At 43.0% G+C, this 19770-nt stretch overlaps 2 protein-coding genes across 6 annotated transcripts in view; one reads left to right on the top strand and one right to left on the bottom strand.

The window, feature by feature from the left end:
- Positions 1 to 2599: 2599 nt before the first annotated feature.
- On the bottom strand, positions 2600 to 17401 carry POGLUT2 (protein O-glucosyltransferase 2). Of its 4 annotated transcripts, none has more exons than XR_009049062.1 (10): positions 16886 to 17400; positions 15085 to 15290; positions 13544 to 13749; positions 13161 to 13238; positions 11947 to 12119; positions 11588 to 11825; positions 9994 to 10203; positions 9243 to 9294; positions 7373 to 7480; positions 2600 to 2838 (listed from the first exon to the last, which is right to left on the bottom strand). XR_009049062.1 is itself a non-coding variant. In XM_057707815.1 (10 exons), the coding sequence occupies exons 1-10, from the start codon at positions 17065 to 17067 to the stop codon at positions 2821 to 2823; spliced, it is 1509 nt and encodes a 502-aa protein (XP_057563798.1). In that variant the 5' UTR covers positions 17068 to 17398; the 3' UTR covers positions 2600 to 2820. The 4 variants fall into 4 exon arrangements, 2 of the variants coding, with proteins under 2 accessions (XP_057563798.1, XP_057563799.1); XM_057707815.1 differs by having other exon boundaries at positions 9205 to 9294; positions 16886 to 17398; XR_009049063.1 differs by lacking the exon at positions 2600 to 2838 and having other exon boundaries at positions 9205 to 9294; positions 9989 to 10203; positions 16886 to 17401.
- A 127-nt stretch (positions 17402 to 17528) lies between these two features.
- Positions 17529 to 19770, top strand: part of BIVM (basic, immunoglobulin-like variable motif containing) — a 62239-nt gene continuing 59997 nt past the window's right edge. The window contains exon 1 of one of the 2 annotated variants that reach the window (XM_057707003.1): positions 17529 to 17922. The gene's annotated coding sequence lies outside the window, so the exon portion shown is untranslated. Of the gene's footprint in view, positions 17923 to 18905; positions 19086 to 19770 lie in introns of those variants that run through there. The other variant, XM_057707002.1, reaches the window with a different exon arrangement.

The raw sequence follows: 19770 nt of genomic DNA, 5'->3' as shown, positions 1-19770 counted from the left end.
ATAAAGTGCTATGATAAAAGGGGCAGGATATATCTTGGTTGGGAGTACATTGACTTTATACGCTATGTGGGGGGAAGTTGACATTTTTAATATTGAGTCTGCCAATCCATGAACATATATATGTTTCAATTTAATTACTTTTTTAAAAGCTTTCATAATTTTCTCTATAAAGGTCTTGTGCATTTTTGTTAGATTTAATTCTTTAAATAATTATATCATCGTTTTCAAAACTACTGTAAATTTTATCTTAAACATTTTTATTTAAGTTACCAGCTGGTATATTAAAATAGAAGTGAATTTTATATGCTAGTTTTGTATTTAGCAAATGCCAACTTTTCGTTTTAATTCCAACAGTTTATCTGTAGATTCATTTGGATCTTCTGTGTGCTGTAGCCTATCATCTGCTTTTAATGATAATTTTATTATTTTTTCAATCCTTCAACTTTTTAAAAAAATTTATTTATTGATTTATTTATTTTTATATATTGGCTGCATTGGGTCTTCCTTGCTGTGCGTGGTGGGGTGGGGGGATGCTTTCTCTACTTTGCATGGCGGGGTGGTTCTTTCTCTAGTTGTGGTGAGCGGGGGCTACTCTTCGTTGCAGTAGGTGGGCTTCTCATTGCAGTGGCTTTTCTTGTTGTGGAGCATGGGGTCTAGGCGTGTGCGCTTCAGTAGTTGCTGGGCATGGCCTTATTAGTTGCGGCTCGGAGGCTCTAGAGCACAGGCTCGGTAGTTGTGGTGCGTGGGCTTAGTTGCTCCGCGGCATATGGGATCTTCCCGGACCAGGGATCAAACCCGTGTCCCCTGCACTGGCAGGTCGATTCTTAACCACTGTGCCACCAGGGAAGCCTGCAATCCTTCAACTTTCTACTTCTTTTCTAGATTTACTGTGCTAGCCCAGACTTCCAACATTAGGTAGGATGGAGTGTGTGATGGTGGGAATCCTTATGTTGTCCCTAGTTCCAAAATGGAATGTTTTGAGAAGATGTAGTGGGTGAAGAGTGGCCCCCTAAAGATTCATCTAAATCCTAACTCGCCTACCTGTGAAATGTGACTTTACTTAGAAATTAGGGTCTTTGCATATGTAATTAAAACTCTCAAGATGAAATTATCTTGGACTTAGAGTGGGCCCTAAATACAATAAGTGTCTTTATAAGAGACAGAAAAGGAGAAGATATAGAGATACACAGAGGGAAAGACCATGTGAAGACAGAGGCAAAGACTGGAAGATAAGTCAGGGAACACCAAGAATTGCCAGCCGACTAGACTTTCCAAAGAAAAGCGCAGATGGGCCGAGAAGCTTCAGGATTCTTTGTCAGTAGTTACATGAATGTGTTCTTATAATCATTTTTAAGCTGGAGATATATGTTTTTTGATTTTTTTTTGATGTGGACCATTTTTAAAGTCTTTATTCAATTTGTTACAATATTGCTTCTGTTTTATGTTTTGGTTTTTTTGGCCATGAGGCATGTGGGATCTTAGCTTCCCGACCAGAAATTGAACTAGTACCCCCTACATTGGAAGGCGAAGTCTTAACCATTGGACCACCAGGAAAGTCCCGAGATACATGTTTTATTTACTTTTGTATATGTGATACATTCCACAATTTAAAAAATTTATAGCAGATTATTTAACTGGAAGATGGGTGGTAGGGAAACTTCGGAAAGGAATTTGTGGGACATATGTTACAGTTCAGTGTTAGGATTTCAAATTCCGTTTTAAGTCTCTTAATCACATTTTGGGGTGATTTGCATTGTCATTCATTCATCCTTTAAATACTTATTGTGTCTTTCTAGGGGCAGGCACACTATGAAACAGAAGAAGAGCACAGTCTCTGTAATCAGGTTGCTTATCATCCGGTCAGGGAGAGAGACAACATTTAGATCACAATTACATAGCTGGATAAATACAACAATACAAGTATACAGATGGGAAGATTCAGGGCAGTGATTCCTGCAATGAGCATTGAAGGATATCTAAGCCAGAGGAAGAAGAGGGTCATGGCATTCTAGACCAAGGAAAATCGTGTATGGGAAGGTAAGGAACAAGGCACAGAAGGAACAGTAAGGGATTGGTTTTGCTGGACTACAGGGTACATATTAGGAAGCAATGAGAGATTTGATTAAAGATACAGGCAGAGGCCAGATTACAAAAAGCCTTGGAAGATGTATTAGTTAGAATTGGGTTTGGCTGTGAGAGACTGATTATTCAAAATAATAGTGTAAATAAGACAGAGGTTTAGGGACTTCCCTGGTGGTCCAGTGGTTAAGACTTTGCCTTCCAGTGCAGGCTGTGTGGGTTCGATCCCCAGTCGGATCCCACGTGCCTCTTGGCCAAAAAATCAAACTTAAAAAAACAAAGCAATATTTGTAAAAACAAAGCAATATTGTAACAAATTCAATAAAGACTTTAAAAATGGTCCACATGAAAAAAAAAATCTTAAAAAAAAAAAGACAGATGTTTATTGCTTTGTCATGTAAACCCCATGTCTCGGTAGGTGGTGGCTTCTGTGATGCTTCACACTGAGTCCAGGACCCAGACACCTTCTTTTTACTGCTCAATGGTCCAAACACAGCTAACAATTAGCACAACACAGGCCTTTAAAATAAAAGTGATTTTATTATAAAATTCAAAAAATGTACTTCAAAGGACAGTCATGGGAATACTGCATAATAGGAAGAAACATATCTTCATAACCCAGACAGTCACAGAGAAGATTTTGTATTGTCCATGGAATTAGTATTTAAAAGACATTCTTCTTCTTCTCAGTTAAGAAGAGTCTTCAGAGCACCATTATTTGACGGGAAGGTATTTTGCATATCAGAGTTCATCTTTGGTCTGCAATTAAGAAACAAAATATTTAAAGCCATCAAGAAGTCTTCTACGAGTCAAGAAGGCTTACATTAGTCTATTAATTATTTTCCCCTAAAGATGAAAGAAGGGGGAAAAAAGCCAAGTTATTGCTAGAGGCTTTTAGGACTATTATTTGGAATCACCCAAGGGGAAATTCACATTGTTGGCAACCTGAACATCTAAGGGTCTGTATTAGCGTAAAAGGCTTGTTTTATGAATGGTATTAGACAACGGGGAAAAAATAAACAAAGCTATCATTCTGGTCCCTAACTTCCACGAATCAAAGAAATTATTTGGCACCCCTCAAAGTCACTTAGAGATAAAATATAAAAAAGGGGAGTGAAGAAAGAGAGCTTCCCAGTTTCATTTGGAGCCAACAGATGCATTCTGATACCAAATCATGAACTCCATGTGGGAACACCTTTAAATTCTGGCAATTTCTGTTTTGAAACTGGCTTTCACTGACTTTATGGCCTTGCAGCCATAAAGGGTTAAGGCTGATGATGTACCACTTCTCAGGGCTGGTTAGTGGCAAATCAGCTCCCCCCCCAAAACAACACAAAACGAAGCAAAATAAAAGTAATTTGTAGTATGTACTGCTGTCATGGTGTAAATACTTCCACCAGGTGTGGATTCCAAGCTACCAAAATTTAACCACTGTGCAAAATTCCTAAATATTTAATAATCAGTGAGCTTGTATGAGCTGGTCCCATCACACCATCAGGGCTGGTGGTCACCTTATTCCTTTTAAACCCTCTTGAGAGGCAAACATAGTAATTGCCAAATCTGGTTCCAATGCCACAATTTTGAGTTTGTCCATTCAGAGACACGATGCTGTTGCTCACAAGAATATCATGCCATTATAGAATATCAATAATTTTACACAATATACATTCCTTTAAATGAAAAACAACTATAACCAAAACACCCCCCCTGCCCTCGCCACACTGTCTTTACACACAACAATGCACACAATTTGAAGATGATACACTGGTTTTGGTTCTCGCTTTGCTGTAGTCAAGATAGATGATTCTGAGCTAAACTATTCTTTGGGCTCGGTTTTATTAACTATTTTTTAAAAAATAAATTTATTTATTTTTGGCTGCATTAGGTCTTGATTTTTGTGCTCGGGTTTTCTCTAGCTGCGGTGAGCAGGGGGCTACTCTTTGTTGTGGTGCACGGGCTTCAGTACGGTGGCTTCTCCTGTTGTGGAGCATGGGCTCTAGGTGGGCTCAGTAGTTGCAGCACACAGGCTCAGTAGTTGTGGCGCACAGGCTTAGCTGCACTGCGGCATGTGGGATCTTCCCATACCAGGGATTGAACCCGTGTCCCCTGCGTTGGCAGGCGGATTCTTAACCACTGTGCAACCAGGGAAGTCCCTTGGTTTTATTAACTATTAAATGAAGGCATTTATTGGCATTTATTGGATGACCTCTAAGGTCCTCTTTAGCCTGCCAAGTCCATATGTGAATCTGCCTTTTATAAACGCAATCGTTATGTAGTGGTATCAACAGAGATTGCTTTTTTTTTAACTTTTTATTTTTTTATTTTTTACAATAAACTGCATATATTTAGAGTGTACAATTTGGTATCCCAATCTCCCAATTCACTGCCCCCCCAACCCTCCCCGCTGTCCCCACTTGGTGTCCATATGCTTGTTCTCTACATCTGTGTCTCTATTTCTGCCTTGCAAACCAGTTGATTTGTACCATTTTTCTATAGTCCACATATGTGTGTTAATATACAATATTTGCTTTTCTCTTTCTGACTCACTTCACTCTGTATGACAGTCTCTAGGTCCATCCATGTCTCTAAAAATGTCCCAGTTTCATTGCTTTTTATAGCTGAGTAATATTCCATTGTATGTATGTACCACATCTTCTTTATCCATTCATCTGTTGATGGCCATTTAGGTTGCTTCCATGTCCTGGCTATTGTAAATAGTGCTGCAATGAACATGGGAGTGCATGTGTCTTTTTGAACTATGGTGTTCTCTGGGTATATGCCCAGGAGTGGGATTGCTGGGTCATATGGTGTTCTATTTTTAGTTTTGCGAGGAACCTCCATACTGTTCTCCATAGTGGCTGTATCAATTTACATTTCCACCAACAGTGCAAGAGCGTTCCCTTTTCTCCACACCCTCTCCAGCATTTACTGTTTGTCGATTTTCTGATGATGCCCATTCTGACCGGTGTGAGGTGATACCTCATTGTCGTTTTGATTTGCATTTCTCTAATAATTAGTGATGTTGAGCAGCTTTTTATGTGCCTCTTGGCCATTCGTATGTCTTCTTTGGAGAAATGCTTATTTAGGTCTTCTGCTCATTTTTTGATTGGGTTGTTTGTTTTTTTGATATTGAGCTGGAAGAACTGTTTATATATTTTAGAGATTAATCCTTTGTCTGTTGATTCGTTTGCAAATATTTTCTCCCATTCTGAGGGTTGTCTTCGTCTTGCTTATAGTTTCCTTTGCTGTGCAGAAGCTTTGAAGTTTCATTAGGTCCCACTTGTTTATTTTTGTTTTTATTTCCATTATTCTAGGGGGTGGATCAAAAAAGATCTTGCTGTTATTTACATCAAAGAGTGTTCTTCCTATGTTTTCCTCTAGGAGTTTTATAGTGTCTGGACTTACATTTAGGTCTTATATCCATTTTGAGTTTATTTTTGTGTATGGTGTTAGGAAGTGTTCTAATTTCATTCTTTTACATGTAGCTGTCCAGTTTTCCCAGCACTACTTACTGAAGAGGCTGCCTTTTTTCCATTGTATATCCTTGCCTCCTTTGTCATAGATTAGTTGACCGTAGTTTATCTCTGGGCTTTCTATCCTGTTCCATTGATCTATATTTCTGTTTTTGTGCCAGTACCATACTGTCTGGATCACCGTAGCCTTGTAGTATAGCCTGAAGTTGGGAAACCTGATTCCACCAACTCCGTCTTTCCTTCTCAAGATTGCTTTGGCTATTCGGGGTCTTTGCGTTTCCATACAAATTGTAAAATTTCTTGTTCTAGTTCTGTGAAAAATGCCATTGGTAATTTGATGGGGAGTGCACTGAATCTGTAAATTGCTTTCGGTAATATAGTCATTTTCACAATGTTGATTCTTCCAATCCAAGAACATGGTATGTCCCTCCATCTGTTTGTGTCTTGATTTTTTGCATTAGTGTCTTACAGTTTTCTGAGTACAGGTCTTTTACCTCCTTGGTTAGGTTTATTCCTAGGTATTTTATTCTTTTTGTTGCAATGGTGAATGGGATTGTTTCCTTAATTTCTCTTTCTTTCATTGTTGGTGTACAGAAATGCAAGAGATTTCTGTGTGTTAATTTTGTATCCTGCAACTTTACCAAATTCATTGATTAGCTCGAGTAGTTTTCTGGTGGCATCTTTAGGATTTTCTATGTATAGTATCATGTCTTCTGCAAACGGTGACAGTTTTACTTCTTCTTTTCCAATTTGGATTCTTTTCTTTCTTTTTCTTCTCTGATTGCTGTGGCAAGGACTTCCAAAACTATGTTGAATAGTAGTGGAGAGAGTGGACATCCTTGTCTTGTTCCTGATCTTAGAGGGAATGCTTCCAGTTTTTCACCATTGAGAATGATGTTTGCTGCTGGTTTGTCATATATGGCCTTTATTATGTTGAGGTAGGTTCCCTCTGTGCCCACATTCTGGAGAGTTTTTATCATAAATGGGTGTTGCATTTTGTCAAAAGCTTTTTCTGCATCTATTGAGATGATCACGTGGTTTTTATCCTTCAGTTTGTTAATATGGTGTATCACATTGATTGATTTGCGTATATTGAAGAATCCTTGCATTCCAGGGATAAACCCCACTTGATCATGGTGTATGATCCTTTTCATGCGTTGTTGGATTCTGTTGGCTAGTATTTTGTTGAGGATTTTTTGCATCTAAATTCATCAGTGATATTGGTCTGTAGTTTTCTTTTTTTGTAGTATCTTTGGTTTTGGTATCAGGGTGATGGTGGCTTCATAAAATGAGTTTGGGAGTGTTCCTTCCTCTGCAATGTTTTGGAAGAGTTTGAGAAGGATGGGTGTTAGCTCTTCTCTAAATGTTTGATAAAATTCACCTGTGACTCCATCTGAACAGAGATTGCTTTTAAATGAATACTCTGTTAACATGAATAATCATATATATATATTTTTCCATCTCTAAATTGGGAGGATGAACTCTGAAGAAACTATCTCACAGGGAGATGAGGCTATTAGATGATACATGTGAAAATAGTTTTAAAACTGTAAACATCTATTCAAATGCCACATGATCTGAATTCTCACAATAAAAAAAGCCTTCCCTCCACTGTGCTGAGAGCTCACTTCACTGCATTTAGCACCTGTCTTTTGCCTTGTTGGTGTCTATTTTATCTGCCTCTGCTAGGATGAATTGCTTGGAGGCTCCAGGAAGAATTCAGGTAGTTGCTGCCAGACTGAATGAGTGATGAATGAATGAGGACTTGGATCATGGTTAGTTCTTACTCTGACACTGGCTAGAAGTTCAGTTCTGGTTACCTTCCTCCTGTGGCACGTGCAAGGAAAGAGGTCATCCTCGGTCTGTGGTTCTACCCTCTTCATGCCCTCTCGGATTTGGGGCTCACTTACTTGTAAACTGGCATATTCCTGTACAGGCAACAACACAAAAGCATGTCTTATGCAACACTTAAGGTGCACTTACCAAATTAGATACATTGGAGTCTGCTAGAACACGGTCCACCTAACTCACATGTGTCAAGTTGTGATAGTCCCTATTCCCTCCATATTCCCCTTAAAAGCCCAACGATAGAGATTCTGAGAGGTGGCCATCCTTTGGGCACTGGCTGCCTATTTCTAAGGGACCACTCCTTAATCTACCGTCATTTATATGACATATGATATTTCTTTTCACCTTCTCCCATGTAGTGAAAATAACTGTGCTCTGCATCTTTCCTAGCCTGAGAATCTGAGGACAGACTATTTCTGCCTGACCCACCATGGCTGGTACAGCCTCAGTCCCATCTTCATTCCTCACGTGCTTGCTCTGCACTAAGCTCTGCGTGAGGTGCCTATGCTCTAGTACATGTGAGTTGAATGAATGAACTCTTTAGGAATTCAGATAGTACATCCCCTCAGCTCCTTCTTTACTTTACATACTTCACCATCCCCTAGGAAAGGTTATAAAGGGGGAGGGGACCATAAACGACCAACTTTGTTCTGCAGCAGAGCCTAAGACACAGGGCTCAATATCTGCAATTCTGAGACGGAAAAAGTCTTAACTTAGATCTAGTACAAGCGTGAGTCAAAAATTATCCGCACTCTAGTTACAATGGCCACACTGTCTTACCAGTGCTTTCCGTTCAAGGCTACCGTCTCCCCAGTCACTGCTGTGCAGGTGTGAATGTGTTACATCAGTTCATTTGTAACTGCAGTGTGAGCAAAAATGGATGCCCCACTGCTGATCTGCACAAAAGAAGAGCAGCCTGCAGTGATTCGTTTTTTGTGGTCTGAGGGTGTGCATGTTCACACACTTCTGCCCAGACTGTCGACACTCTGCAAAAACTTTGTTTTGAGGTGTTAAAGCATCCTCCCTATAGCCCTGATCTTGCTCCATCGGACTTTCACCTGTTTGGTCCCCTGAAAACAGCCCTATGAGGACGAAGATTCACTTCTGATGAAGAAGTGAAGACAGTGGTGCATTTGCAGCTTGCAGCTCAGCCTAAAACATTTTTTAATGAGGGAATATGAAAGCTTGTTGACAGATGGACAAAGTGTATTGAAAAGCAAGGAGATTATGTTGAAAAATGATGTATTTGTCTTTTCTAAAAGTTAATCAAAATAAATTCCACAGCCAGAGTGCGGATAATTTTTGACTCACCCTTGTACTATTTTAGCAAATTACTTGTTTACTATTGCATTAATTTTTAAAGAACCGTTTGTCAGATACGCTCTGATTACAATCCCTAAATGGGTAGGTCCATAAAAACAATTTCCAAGAAAAATCATGGCCCATATGGGGTTAGCACAACAGGTCCAAACATACTTTGCACTGTATAGAAAAAGGAATGGTAAGGCAGCAGCAATATTGAATGGAGAAGAAATAACTTTGTAGGATCAGAGGCCAATTTTCTAACCACATACCACATGGTTCTAACATTAACACTTTTCCCTTAAGGTTGTAGCATTCTCCATTAGCTAATCTTTGGCTTTCTACTATTTTCATTATTAATATTTATCCCTGATTTTCACCTATATATATATAAAGATATATATATATATCTCCTTACTGAATATACTTTTAGAAATTGTTACGTGAAACATTACTTGCTACTAACATGACAAGTGTGTCTATTTTCTTAGAAAGTACTGACCTGGAAAAGTTTAAAATAATAACAGAATATATCATCACCCATGAGATTATTTCTTGCGAATTCTTGTCCTGTTTTTGCTATCTTCTTTGCCTATGGGAACAAGAATAATATCCTTTAATGAAACATATTTTTCCCCATGCAGACATATGCTAACTGATCTTCAGTGTATATTTTAGTAAGACAATAGTGGAAAAATATCTTTGGGGTCTTGTGTGGTAAAGGGAACATTTAACAGAGTATGTTTGTTCAAATCAAAGGGAGGTTTTTAAGACTCAAACGTTTGAGAAATCATATTGGGCCTTCTAGAACTGGCCTCTCTTGGAGAGGAAAGGCAGACAGTAAATGAAGTAACAGTGACTTTGAAAAGTAAATGCAAGATGAATCTTAATGAACTGCCTTAACAATTTTCTGCAGACAATTAGTTTGCAGCTTCTTTCACGCAATCTCTCATTTTAATCCACAGCACAGTTATTTTTCCTCTTGCCAGGCTGGCAATCTTCGTGTTCATGTTGCTAGTGGAGGAGAGGCAGTGCTTGGGGCTCAGATCAAACTGATTAAAAGAGAGAGCATAATCAAGGCCGAGACTGAGCTGTTTGTGTCATGTGCAGAGTGGACAGTTAATCCAAGCCACTCTGCCTGTGTTTACCCTGAAGGGGTCTGTGCTATCCACGTGGAGGTGGCTTCCCATTTACAGGTAAGAGTCTACATCTGAACATCCTGAATGCTTTCCAGGCACAAGACATTGAAAATGAACCCATGATAAGTAGGGTACGAAGAGACTGACCTTACCTCTTCATCGTGATCTTTTGCCCATTTAAGTTTTTCTAGGAGATCGCTCAGGTTGCTTTTAACTGGAATGTAGTGTTTCCAGGGCTGCAGCTCATTATAAAAGTGCTCATAGTAGATGGAGTCCTGCTTCAGCACCACACTGTCACCGACTAGCAGATACGGCAGGCGATAGGCTGCGACAGTGCCATCGACGTTTATCTGATACTTATGCTGCAAACGGCAGTGTTGATAGAAGAACCTCCATTAAATTTCCTTCTTCCCTACTCTTCTTTATTCTCTTCCTCCTTCCACACATCAAAACTCACCATCCTCAGATACACACTGGCCAGATTTTGCCCTTGGCCTCCGCCACGTAGTAAGTGCTATTATACATAACATGCTGACCTAGAGCTAAGGGCCTATTTTGATGTTCTCCCAAATTTCAGAAAGGGTCCACAAGGCTAAGGGTGGAGCAGCCAATAAAATTATAAAACTGTTGTCTTAAGGCTACAACCCAAGGAAACAAAGATTTACCGTGACTCTGTAATCCCTTTGCTATTTTATCAAGGACATGTGAGCAACTGCCGATGGCATATTCTATGCCGCGTTAACCATTCTTTTTAAACATCGGGTGGCCACATGCAAGTCCTCAGGAAATTAACCAGCTCTGGGGCAAGAACATCTACGAATCAAAATATTTATAGCTCTGTGGTAGTCAATAGTCTTTAGCTGTAGCAAATTCAACAGGTAGAAAGAAAGCAAAGGTCTGACAGCACTCTCTCTGAGGAGGGATGGCTGGTATCAGCTCTCTTTGGTTATAACCATTTCTTTCCAATATCGCTGTGATATGCATATGGAAGAAACACTGACAATTCAACATATGGCCTTCTTTAGGTCCTCCTCCCACCATGTAACCCATCAAAAGAAAATCAGGCTATTCAGAGCACAGACAGAGCTCGCTAATCACTGGCCTTCCCACATGTGGGAAACAGCTGACTACTTTTTGACCTACTTTTCTCTTCACCACATGGGGCTTCAAAACCCCCCAGTGGTCTAGAGATCAGGGCAGTATCCCACTGCTTGAAAAAGGGGATAATTTCCTGGTTCAATCCTGGGGAAACAGGACCAATCCACCTTCCAGACAAAGAAAGTGTGTAGAATCCCTGGAGTTCCTGGGCAGAACGTTTGGATGGATTTCAAGTCATTTCCCTACCAGAAGGCCTGGTAAGAGACACTTGGTTTATATTTCCTCTCTAGTCTATCACGATGCTATGGCTCTGGGGAGAAATATTTGTAAAATCACGTACATGTACTCATTAATAACAAAGGATTTGGAGCTGAAATGTGCTTCTCTTGAGGGTCAGTTGCGGGGGAAAGTTATAGCTGTACCCAGGTCCCAAGCTCCTTTGGTACATATTTAATGTCAGGTCTAGGTACTGAGTACAACCCGGGTTGCCCCCTGGGGACTGGCTGCTCCCTGGGGCTCCATGCCTTGATGTTTGTAAAATTTCGTGCTCACCTGTCCCGCCCCCTACAATTTACAGGCCTCGATTTCCCTCCCGCCAATGCAGGTATTTGGAAAAACACAAAGGATGGGCTACGGGTGATGTCATACCTTGAAGAAATCAAAAAATGAAATGTGTTTCACAATGGGACCATAGAGGCTTTCGTCGTGTTTAAAGAAGAAAAAGTTGGTGAAAGCAGCGTCTATGAGTTCCGGGTGTTTCCTGCTGAGTTTAACCAGCTCGAGTCTCTCTTTTCGGCTGTCTCGCCCTCTCCAGACAGCTGTGGTGTTTTTGCTTTCCCAGGGAGGACCCGTGTTGGCTTGCACAGACATCATATCCAGACTGACTCTGGAAGACAGAGAGTGCAACAGATTTTTCTCCCAAACCATCACATTGCAACGGCTGACGGGAAAGAACTCACCAAGGAAAGAAAACCAAGGCTCTGGGTCGTCTAGGACCCGCCTCTCACCGGCCCATGGTTTCAAGGACAGAGTCAGTCAAGTCGTAGGTGGGCATCACAATGTCTTTGGAATCCGTGGAGCCACACCAGGAAAAGATTGGATGGATATTTGAATTGGATTTCTTTTTTTCCAAAGGCCAGTCTCCCAAATTAACAAAAAACTCCACATCAGGCATCTTCACCTAGGAAAACAAAGCCAAGATGGTTTAAATGATGGTACAGTTTTTCATGTCAACCATTTCACTCTCACTTTCAAAAGTTCACTAGAACCCCGCTAAAGCACACTATGCCCAGGGACAGGCAGGACTCAACATACTGCCAGTGTTCTTTAGTCTCAAAGTAGGTTTAGTACCAAAATAATTTTATTGTAAGGTATTTTCTTTCTTTTTAAAAAAGTTTTATTTATTTATTTATTTAGGCTGCTCCGAGTCTTAGTCGTGGCACATAGGATCTTCATTGCGGTGCGTGGGATCTTTTAGTTGTGGCGTGCATTCTTAGTTGCTGGCATGCACGTGGGGATCTAGTTCCCCAACCAGGGATCGAACCCGGGCCCCCTGCATTGGGAGCATGGAGTCTTACCCCCTGGACCACCAGGGAAGTCCCAGGTATTTTCATCTATAATACATTGCTTTGGGTTGAGTATATCCCCCCAAAAGATATGCTCAAGTCCTAAACACCAGTATCTCAGAATGACCTTATTTGGAAACAGGGTCATTACAGATGTATTTAGTTAACATGAGATCCCACTGGAGTAGGGTGGGCCCTGAATCCAATATGACTGGTGTCCTGATGAGAAGAGATGAAGACGTAAAGACATAGGGATAATGCCATGTGACCACAGAGAGTGGAGTGACGCAGCTGCAAACCAAGAACACCAGGATTGCCGGCACCGCTGGAAACTAGGCAGAGCCGGGAAAGGATCCCCCTATAGGTTTCAGAGGAAGCATGGCCATGCTGATACCTTGATTTCAGACTTCTAGCCTCCAGAATTGTCAGAGAACAAACTGCTGTTGTTTTCAGCCACCCAGTTTACATCTCTTTGTTATAGCATCCCTAGGAGACTAATACAGGTACCTAGCTGACATAAAACTTCAGAATAGTATTATAGCACTTAAAGCTCCAGAACAGAACAACCCTGGTATTGTTATTTTTATTTTGAAAAATCATATTGTAAAACCTGGGCTTAACTTGTCTACTATACACAAGAAGAAAGAAATACTTACTTTTCTAGTCAAAGAAAGTAGTATGGCATCCATGAAAATTCTGAAACCTACATGTTCACCGTGTGTCTCGATATAAACCTAGAAGAAAATTGAATGTTTATTCTGTTAGTCTAAAAGTACCCACTGACTTCACTGAGATCAGGCTTACCATAATGACCCATAGAATGATTTTTTTTTTTGAAATTAACACTTTTTACTGCTTCATCCAGAATATTCTTAAGCAAAACTGGCATTTTTTTTAGCTCCTTATTGGAGTACAATTGCTTTATTGTGTTGTGCCAGTTTCCCGCAGAATGATTTTTAATGAAACTGTGGAGCTAGTTGTAGCCAAATGGTCAAAATGAAAATCACTGAGGCAAGCAAACCTCAGTCATGAGTTGTACCTTGTTATCCTTCAAGGTATAATGACACAAGCTCTGTCTTTGTCCAAATCTCTCTGGGATTTCTGCTGCGATCTTTTCTGGATCAATGGTAGGGAAATGTGCTAGATCTCTCTGAATCTGAGTAATGATTTCTGGGCAGTTCATCTCCTGTAGCCAGGCTGCACTGTCTTCCAAAGGACAGTCACAATTCTCGTGGTAAACTGGCCCTGAATACACACAGGAACAAAGCATACAGTAATAATTTCACTCAGCGTTTGAAACATGTAACAAATATTTGTAATATGCCTTTGCAAATTTTGCCTAGTTAGATGGGGAGGGCAATTGGACGGAAAACACATTTTGAAAAGAAAAACATTTTTATTACTCTGGGGTATCGTAAGTCTGTTGTGTTCTGACCACTCTTTACAGTTAGGTCTTAAGACATTTTCACCATCAGGTCCACTTGGCATGAGTTCAAAAGAAAGCTAATGGTACTACTTTTTGCTCTAAGTGGCTCCTATAGTCCATTACTCTTTATGTTTTGTGTACTTAAGAATAACCAAACATCGGTGAAAGGATATCAGAGGAGTCTACCTGTTTTAATGAAAGACAAAAGTGATAGGAAATTAATATTTCAATGGTCTATTACAGAAACAAGTTCTTAAACTGTCTAAAGCAGTTTTCTCAATGGTTAAATCATCATAAATAACAACACAAGTAAATAAAACACCCCTACTATGTTTAGTATTTTTTTAAAGAAAATATAAAGAAACAAAGTAAACCCCAAAACACCCATTTCATTAATATCATAATGAATTAATTACGTGTTTATAGAAATAACACTGACATAATATAGACTCTGAACTGAGAGTTTACTGTCGTTTGTTTCTGTCATTCTCTGATTGTCCCCCGACCCAGGCAGGAGTGGACAATGGGCACCTTTTTAAGGTTTAACAGGTTATACGGTACCGTGTGGTCCTGGTGGCGTGTGGGAAAGAAACCTAGGCACTTTCTAGAAAAATATTTGCTTTTCGTGTGTCTGTATATACCCTGCTTCTCTAATATTTTAGGGTAGGTCTCTGCTGGGAGGGAATGATATGGTTTTAGGTAAGAAAACTGTACTCTCATCCTAGATAAGAAAACATCAGAGAATTTCTCTAGAAAAATAGCATTGTAACGAAGACAAAAAACTACAACCTTCCCCCCTCTATCAAGCCCTCTCTTCCTAAGTGATTGACCAAATTTTAATAACACATCAGTTACTTACGTCATATATCTCCAATTAAGGAAGTGCCATCAATGACCATATACAGAGCTTGATGGTTCTTGCTAATGTTGCGCCTTTAGGGAGCAAATTCTCTATTAATACGTTCTTTCCTCTTTAGCGAATTATAATTTCCATTCAAATCTTGCATTTCTCTCTTTTACCAGGACTTTCAAGCAGGAGATGTCTATTTTGTTCTCTCAGTGAAAAAAATACCATGCTAACTTACTTTTGTTGATCAAACAACACATATTATTGTATTTGAAGACTGTTGTTTAAAAATGATGTTCCAAATTACCTTTTAAAATATATGGAGACTTGGCCACGTGTTGACCTTGGAATTTGACTTCTATCTTCAGATTTTTGTAGCTGGCGTACATTCTGTATCTTACTATGAAGGACCCATCTTTTCGGTCTAAAACCTGGACCCCGACTCTAGTGAATTGCTCCTCTGGGGCTGAGATTTTAATCTGGAACACTTTTTCACCCGGAGAAGATGTGAATCTATGATGGCAAGAACAGTGAGTACAAAGATTATTTTAAGAAACAAACATGCAGAGATTACATTCTCCTGTCCTGTCTGTGAACCTTACTTTTCTCCTCCACATTCTCTCCCTAACATGTGCTTGTTTCTTTTTCCTTATGCTTTTAGCACCAGAACGAAGAGGATGCATCAGAGATGAAACAAAGATGACCATGGTCAAGATAACATAAAACAGTTTCATTAGAAAATTGCAAGGAGATATGTTAAGGCTACTAATCTACGTAAACATAGAACATGCTAATGCATTTCATATATAAAGATAGTCTTATTGACCTGTTTATTCCACGCCCATCACATCTGGAAATCTGTGATCAAATGGTGCCTCTAAAGGTAATGACTTTCTGAAACATCTCTCTCAATGATTCTTTAAAAAATCAGTATCATAACTCACGCTCAGCCACGGGCAAAAGCTAGTAGGTGGTATATCATCCAAGTGACATTGTACAAAAGTTTTTTTGGGGGTGAGTGCTCTGGCTGTTAAGATTAAGATGGTATTTAGTTTCCCCAATCATACTATTAATAGCCAAGTGACAAAGTTTATAACTCTGCTTTTCTTTGCCTTGGGAAACTTCTTAGTCCCATGATTTTTTGCGTAAAAAAGACAGACAGCATCAAAAAAAAAAAAAAAAAAAAAAGACAATCATTTTAGAAGTATGTGAATTCTACAAATAAGTTTTAAGTATAATTTTAATCGTTGAATTCAGTGGAATGAAATAAGAGTTGTAACAAACACACAGGAGATTCATATTTTGATACTATCCGCCTCAACTCTAAAGTTTCAAATAGTGCTTTATTTTTCTTTTTGAGTTGCAAAACCCGCTTACCTGCAGAGGTCTACCTGAAAACAGAGGGCGGCACCAGAGAAAAGTGAAACCAAGCAGTTTCTAACAACTGGGTTTAAATTCCTTATTACAGTTTATGCAAAAATAATTAGAAAGAGTTCCCTGTGTTATACAGTAGGTTGTCATTAGTTATCTGTTTTATACACACTAGTGTGTATACGTCCATCCCAATCTACTCAGTGCTCTGTGGTGACCTAAATGGGAAGGAAATCCAAAAAAGAGGGGATATATGTATACATATAGCTGGTTCACTTTGCTGTACAGCAGAAACTAACACAACATTGTAAAGCAACTACACTCCAGTAAAAACTAATAAAAAAGAATGTATATATGTATATAACTGAATCACTTTGCTGTAGAGCAGAAACTAATTTCCATTTACACGTCAATTAAAATAAATAAATAATAAATTAATTTAAAAAGAAAAAAAACAGAAAGTACTTTCAGCAAAGGGCAAGGGTTTGTTCCCCAGTCATGTGGGAATCCCTATCAAAATAGCCAGGAGAAGAGCTAATTCGAAATTATTTCTAAAGCTACAGAGGAAAACTGATTGAGGGGAGGAAAGACTTAAACCCAGATGTGAATTGCACCCAAATGTCCTGGATTTTAAACTGCTGTGGAGAAACGAGTTCTCGGGCGGATGAAACTTGAGGAGAGAAGCCGTAAGTTTTAACTGCATTCCCAAACAGTCAGGGAGCCATTGCTCGACTTACTTCTTTCCTGAAGTGTCCACCGCCTGAATGTAGAAATAGCGCGCGGGAAGGACCACAGCAGCTTTGAGCCCGGGTCCCCATACTTCGCTCTTCTCCGGGCTCAGTCGCCTCTCTCCGCCGGTCTCGGCCAGTGCTGGAACTGTCCCCAGAAAGAAGCAGTAAAGCAGCAAAATGCTAAACATTTACAAGCTGGACTCGAAATGGTCTGCAGATAAATGAAGCGCAAAAGGTGGACGGAACCAGCCGCGTCTCGGGTGGAGGCACGTCGGCCGATCGCAGCAGCAGCAGACGAGGCTCCGAGAGGGGTCCTTGGCGGTGCTGGGCAGGCACGTGGGTCTCCCCAGGAAGATCGCAACCCGAGCGCGGGCTTGTCCAGCCGAAGGATGCCAGCAGTGCTGCTGAAGTGGGTAAGAACCACGCCGCTCCTCTTTCTCGGGACAATGACAAACTTGCGTTGCTTCTGTAATTGGAGCATCATTGGGGGCGAACCCGTCTCAGTTTCCAGCCCAAGGTGCAGGGCGAGGGGATTGGCCCGCGCCTCGGCCCGGGCTGAGTAAAGCCGCCTCCAAGTGGATGGCGCAGTGGACACGCGTCCCGGCGCCAGGGCTTCCTGGGACGTGTAGTTCGCCGCAGTACTAGCGGAAATCCCGCCAGCTTTTACCATCTCTCACTCATTTATTTACTTTACGGTCACCGCTTTCAGGGGACAGATACATAGTAGGTGCCCAGTAGTGGGGCACGCGGGTCTGGAGGCACAGCTAAAAAAAAATTTTTTTTTAATTGCCACCATATCCTCCGCTCGCGCAGAGGGCAGGTAGAAACCCCGATGAAAGGAAGGTGTTGTCCATGATAGCTGACGATCGATCGCCGGGCACAGCCGTCAGGGCGCTGTCCCCGCGCGCTCCGATGGGACGAGAGACGCCAGCCCCAGGGTAACCGGAGGCGCGTCGCGGGCCGCGCGCTGGAAGCTGTGATCCGGGACCGGTGCCGGGCTCTGCCGCGGCCGCAGCGACCCGACCCCACAGGACAGGCCAGAGGTACATCGGGCTGTGGACAGGGGTCGAGGTGGCGGCCCGCGACTGTGCACCCTGCGCGCTGGGCCCGCCGCCTGGCACCCGAGCGCCGTGGGCCGGGCTTGCCGCCGCCCGCCTGCTCTCCGAGTCGCCAGCGCCGCCTGCGCGCCCGGGGGCCCTGGCCTCTCCGGTGCCCGGTGGTCATCCGAGGGGACGCCAGCGCGTGGGGGCCCGCCCTCCGGGGAAGAAGTGGAGTGAAAAGCTGGGCCGCAGGGTGGAGGGAAGCGTCCGGGAGGGAAAGGACGAGTCCCCTCGGGAACAAAGCCCGCTTTGGAGGGGCCGTGGGGATACGGGTGGCTCCAGCCCGGCGCCAGGCTCCACGCCACGCTCGGCGGGGCTCGGGCCCGGAGCTCGCGGCGGCAGTCCCCTCGCTCCTGAGCGCTCGCCCCGGGGCCAGCGCGGTCGCAGAGAGGTCACGGTCCCCTCCGAAATCGCACCGGGAGCTCCCCGCTTCTCTCCATCTTGCCAGCCGCCCCCCAAACTCTGATGGGCGGGGTGGCACGGCCGGCCAAAGCGGGCCTGGGGGTGTGGGGCAGTGGGGGTGGGGTGGGGTGTGGGGGGGGGTGGGTTTCTTTACTGTTTCCTTTTTGGCAATTGTCATGAGTAATGACATAAACTCGTGCGTTCAGAAGCTCGACTCGGGGGCTCCCTCTTCGCCCGGGAGCCGTGATCTGCCCGCGTCCCATCCGCTCCGGCGCCCGGAGCACCCGAGGGCCCGCCGGCTCCCGGGCGGATGGGAGGCGGACCCCTCGCCGGCCCCTGCCCTCTCGCGGTCGCCGAGGGCGGGAGGAGGGGCCCCGAGGCCCCGCGGCGGGGACCCGGGGAGGCGCGGCCCTCGGGAAGGCGCGGGGACCGCAGGGCGGCGCGGGCAGGGGGCGCAGCCGAGCTCCTTCCTCCCGGCCGGCGCCGCCTCCGCGCACAGCGGCTCCGCGCGGCGGGGACGGGCCTGCGCGACGGTCGGCTCCGTCCTGGGGGCCTCCGGGCCCGGTGGCGCCGCCAGCTCCGCAGAGGACGGCGGTGGGACCTCCGCTCGCCTGCCGCGGAGCCTGGGCCCGACGCCGGCCGGAGCGCGAGAGGACCCCCGGTATCCTTCGGAGGCCGCCGCCTCTGCCTGGGAAGGGGCTCAGGTCTGAGCGAGGAAGGGGCCTGGAGGGCGTGGGGAGGGGGCTGGAGGGGAAGGACCGAGATCAGACCCGCTGGGGTTTCGCGCGTCCCGCTCTCGGGCAAATAGTCCACGCTTAGTAGGTCTACCTGGCCCTGCGGGTCCGCGGCCTTCCCTGCAGAATACAGATCACAATAGCTGTCATACGTGGATGTCTTTCCTGAAGAGACTTTTAAAGATGTTTAGTTCTCTAAGCACACTCAATGCTTAAAAATAAGGATTTAAAATAGAACCAGAAAAGAGTGTAACCTAGGCCATGAATATTGGATTCACAAATGTTTATTTTACAGAGTAATTCCTTCCGGGAACTTAGAAATCGTTACTCCAGTGGTGCATTACAAGCTGGCCATTTTATAAAATTTCTTTTGCACAGTTAAACAGTACTTCTGTTGCTTATGTTATGATTTTATGAGTAAATCATTGTCATTGAGCTTAGGTCCTGCAATCGTTCTGATTATTAGTAAATCTTCATACAGCATGACCTCGTTTACTGGGTTAGGGAACTTCAGTTCTTACAGATGAGACCGGGGAGGAGAAAAAGGGTCCCCCTGGCCAGAACTCTTGGTTGCTAAGGACAGTCCTGGTAAGCCCTCCTGGAATCTAGGCTGCTAATGCCTGTCTTACAATAATGCCTAACATGGTGCAGGGAC

This window comes from Hippopotamus amphibius, chromosome 14 (genome assembly GCF_030028045.1).
Source record: "Hippopotamus amphibius kiboko isolate mHipAmp2 chromosome 14, mHipAmp2.hap2, whole genome shotgun sequence".
Classification (NCBI taxonomy): Eukaryota; Metazoa; Chordata; class Mammalia; order Artiodactyla; family Hippopotamidae; genus Hippopotamus; species Hippopotamus amphibius.
Note: the sequence above shows the minus strand (reverse complement) of the source record. Positions and strands in the feature narration are given on the sequence as shown.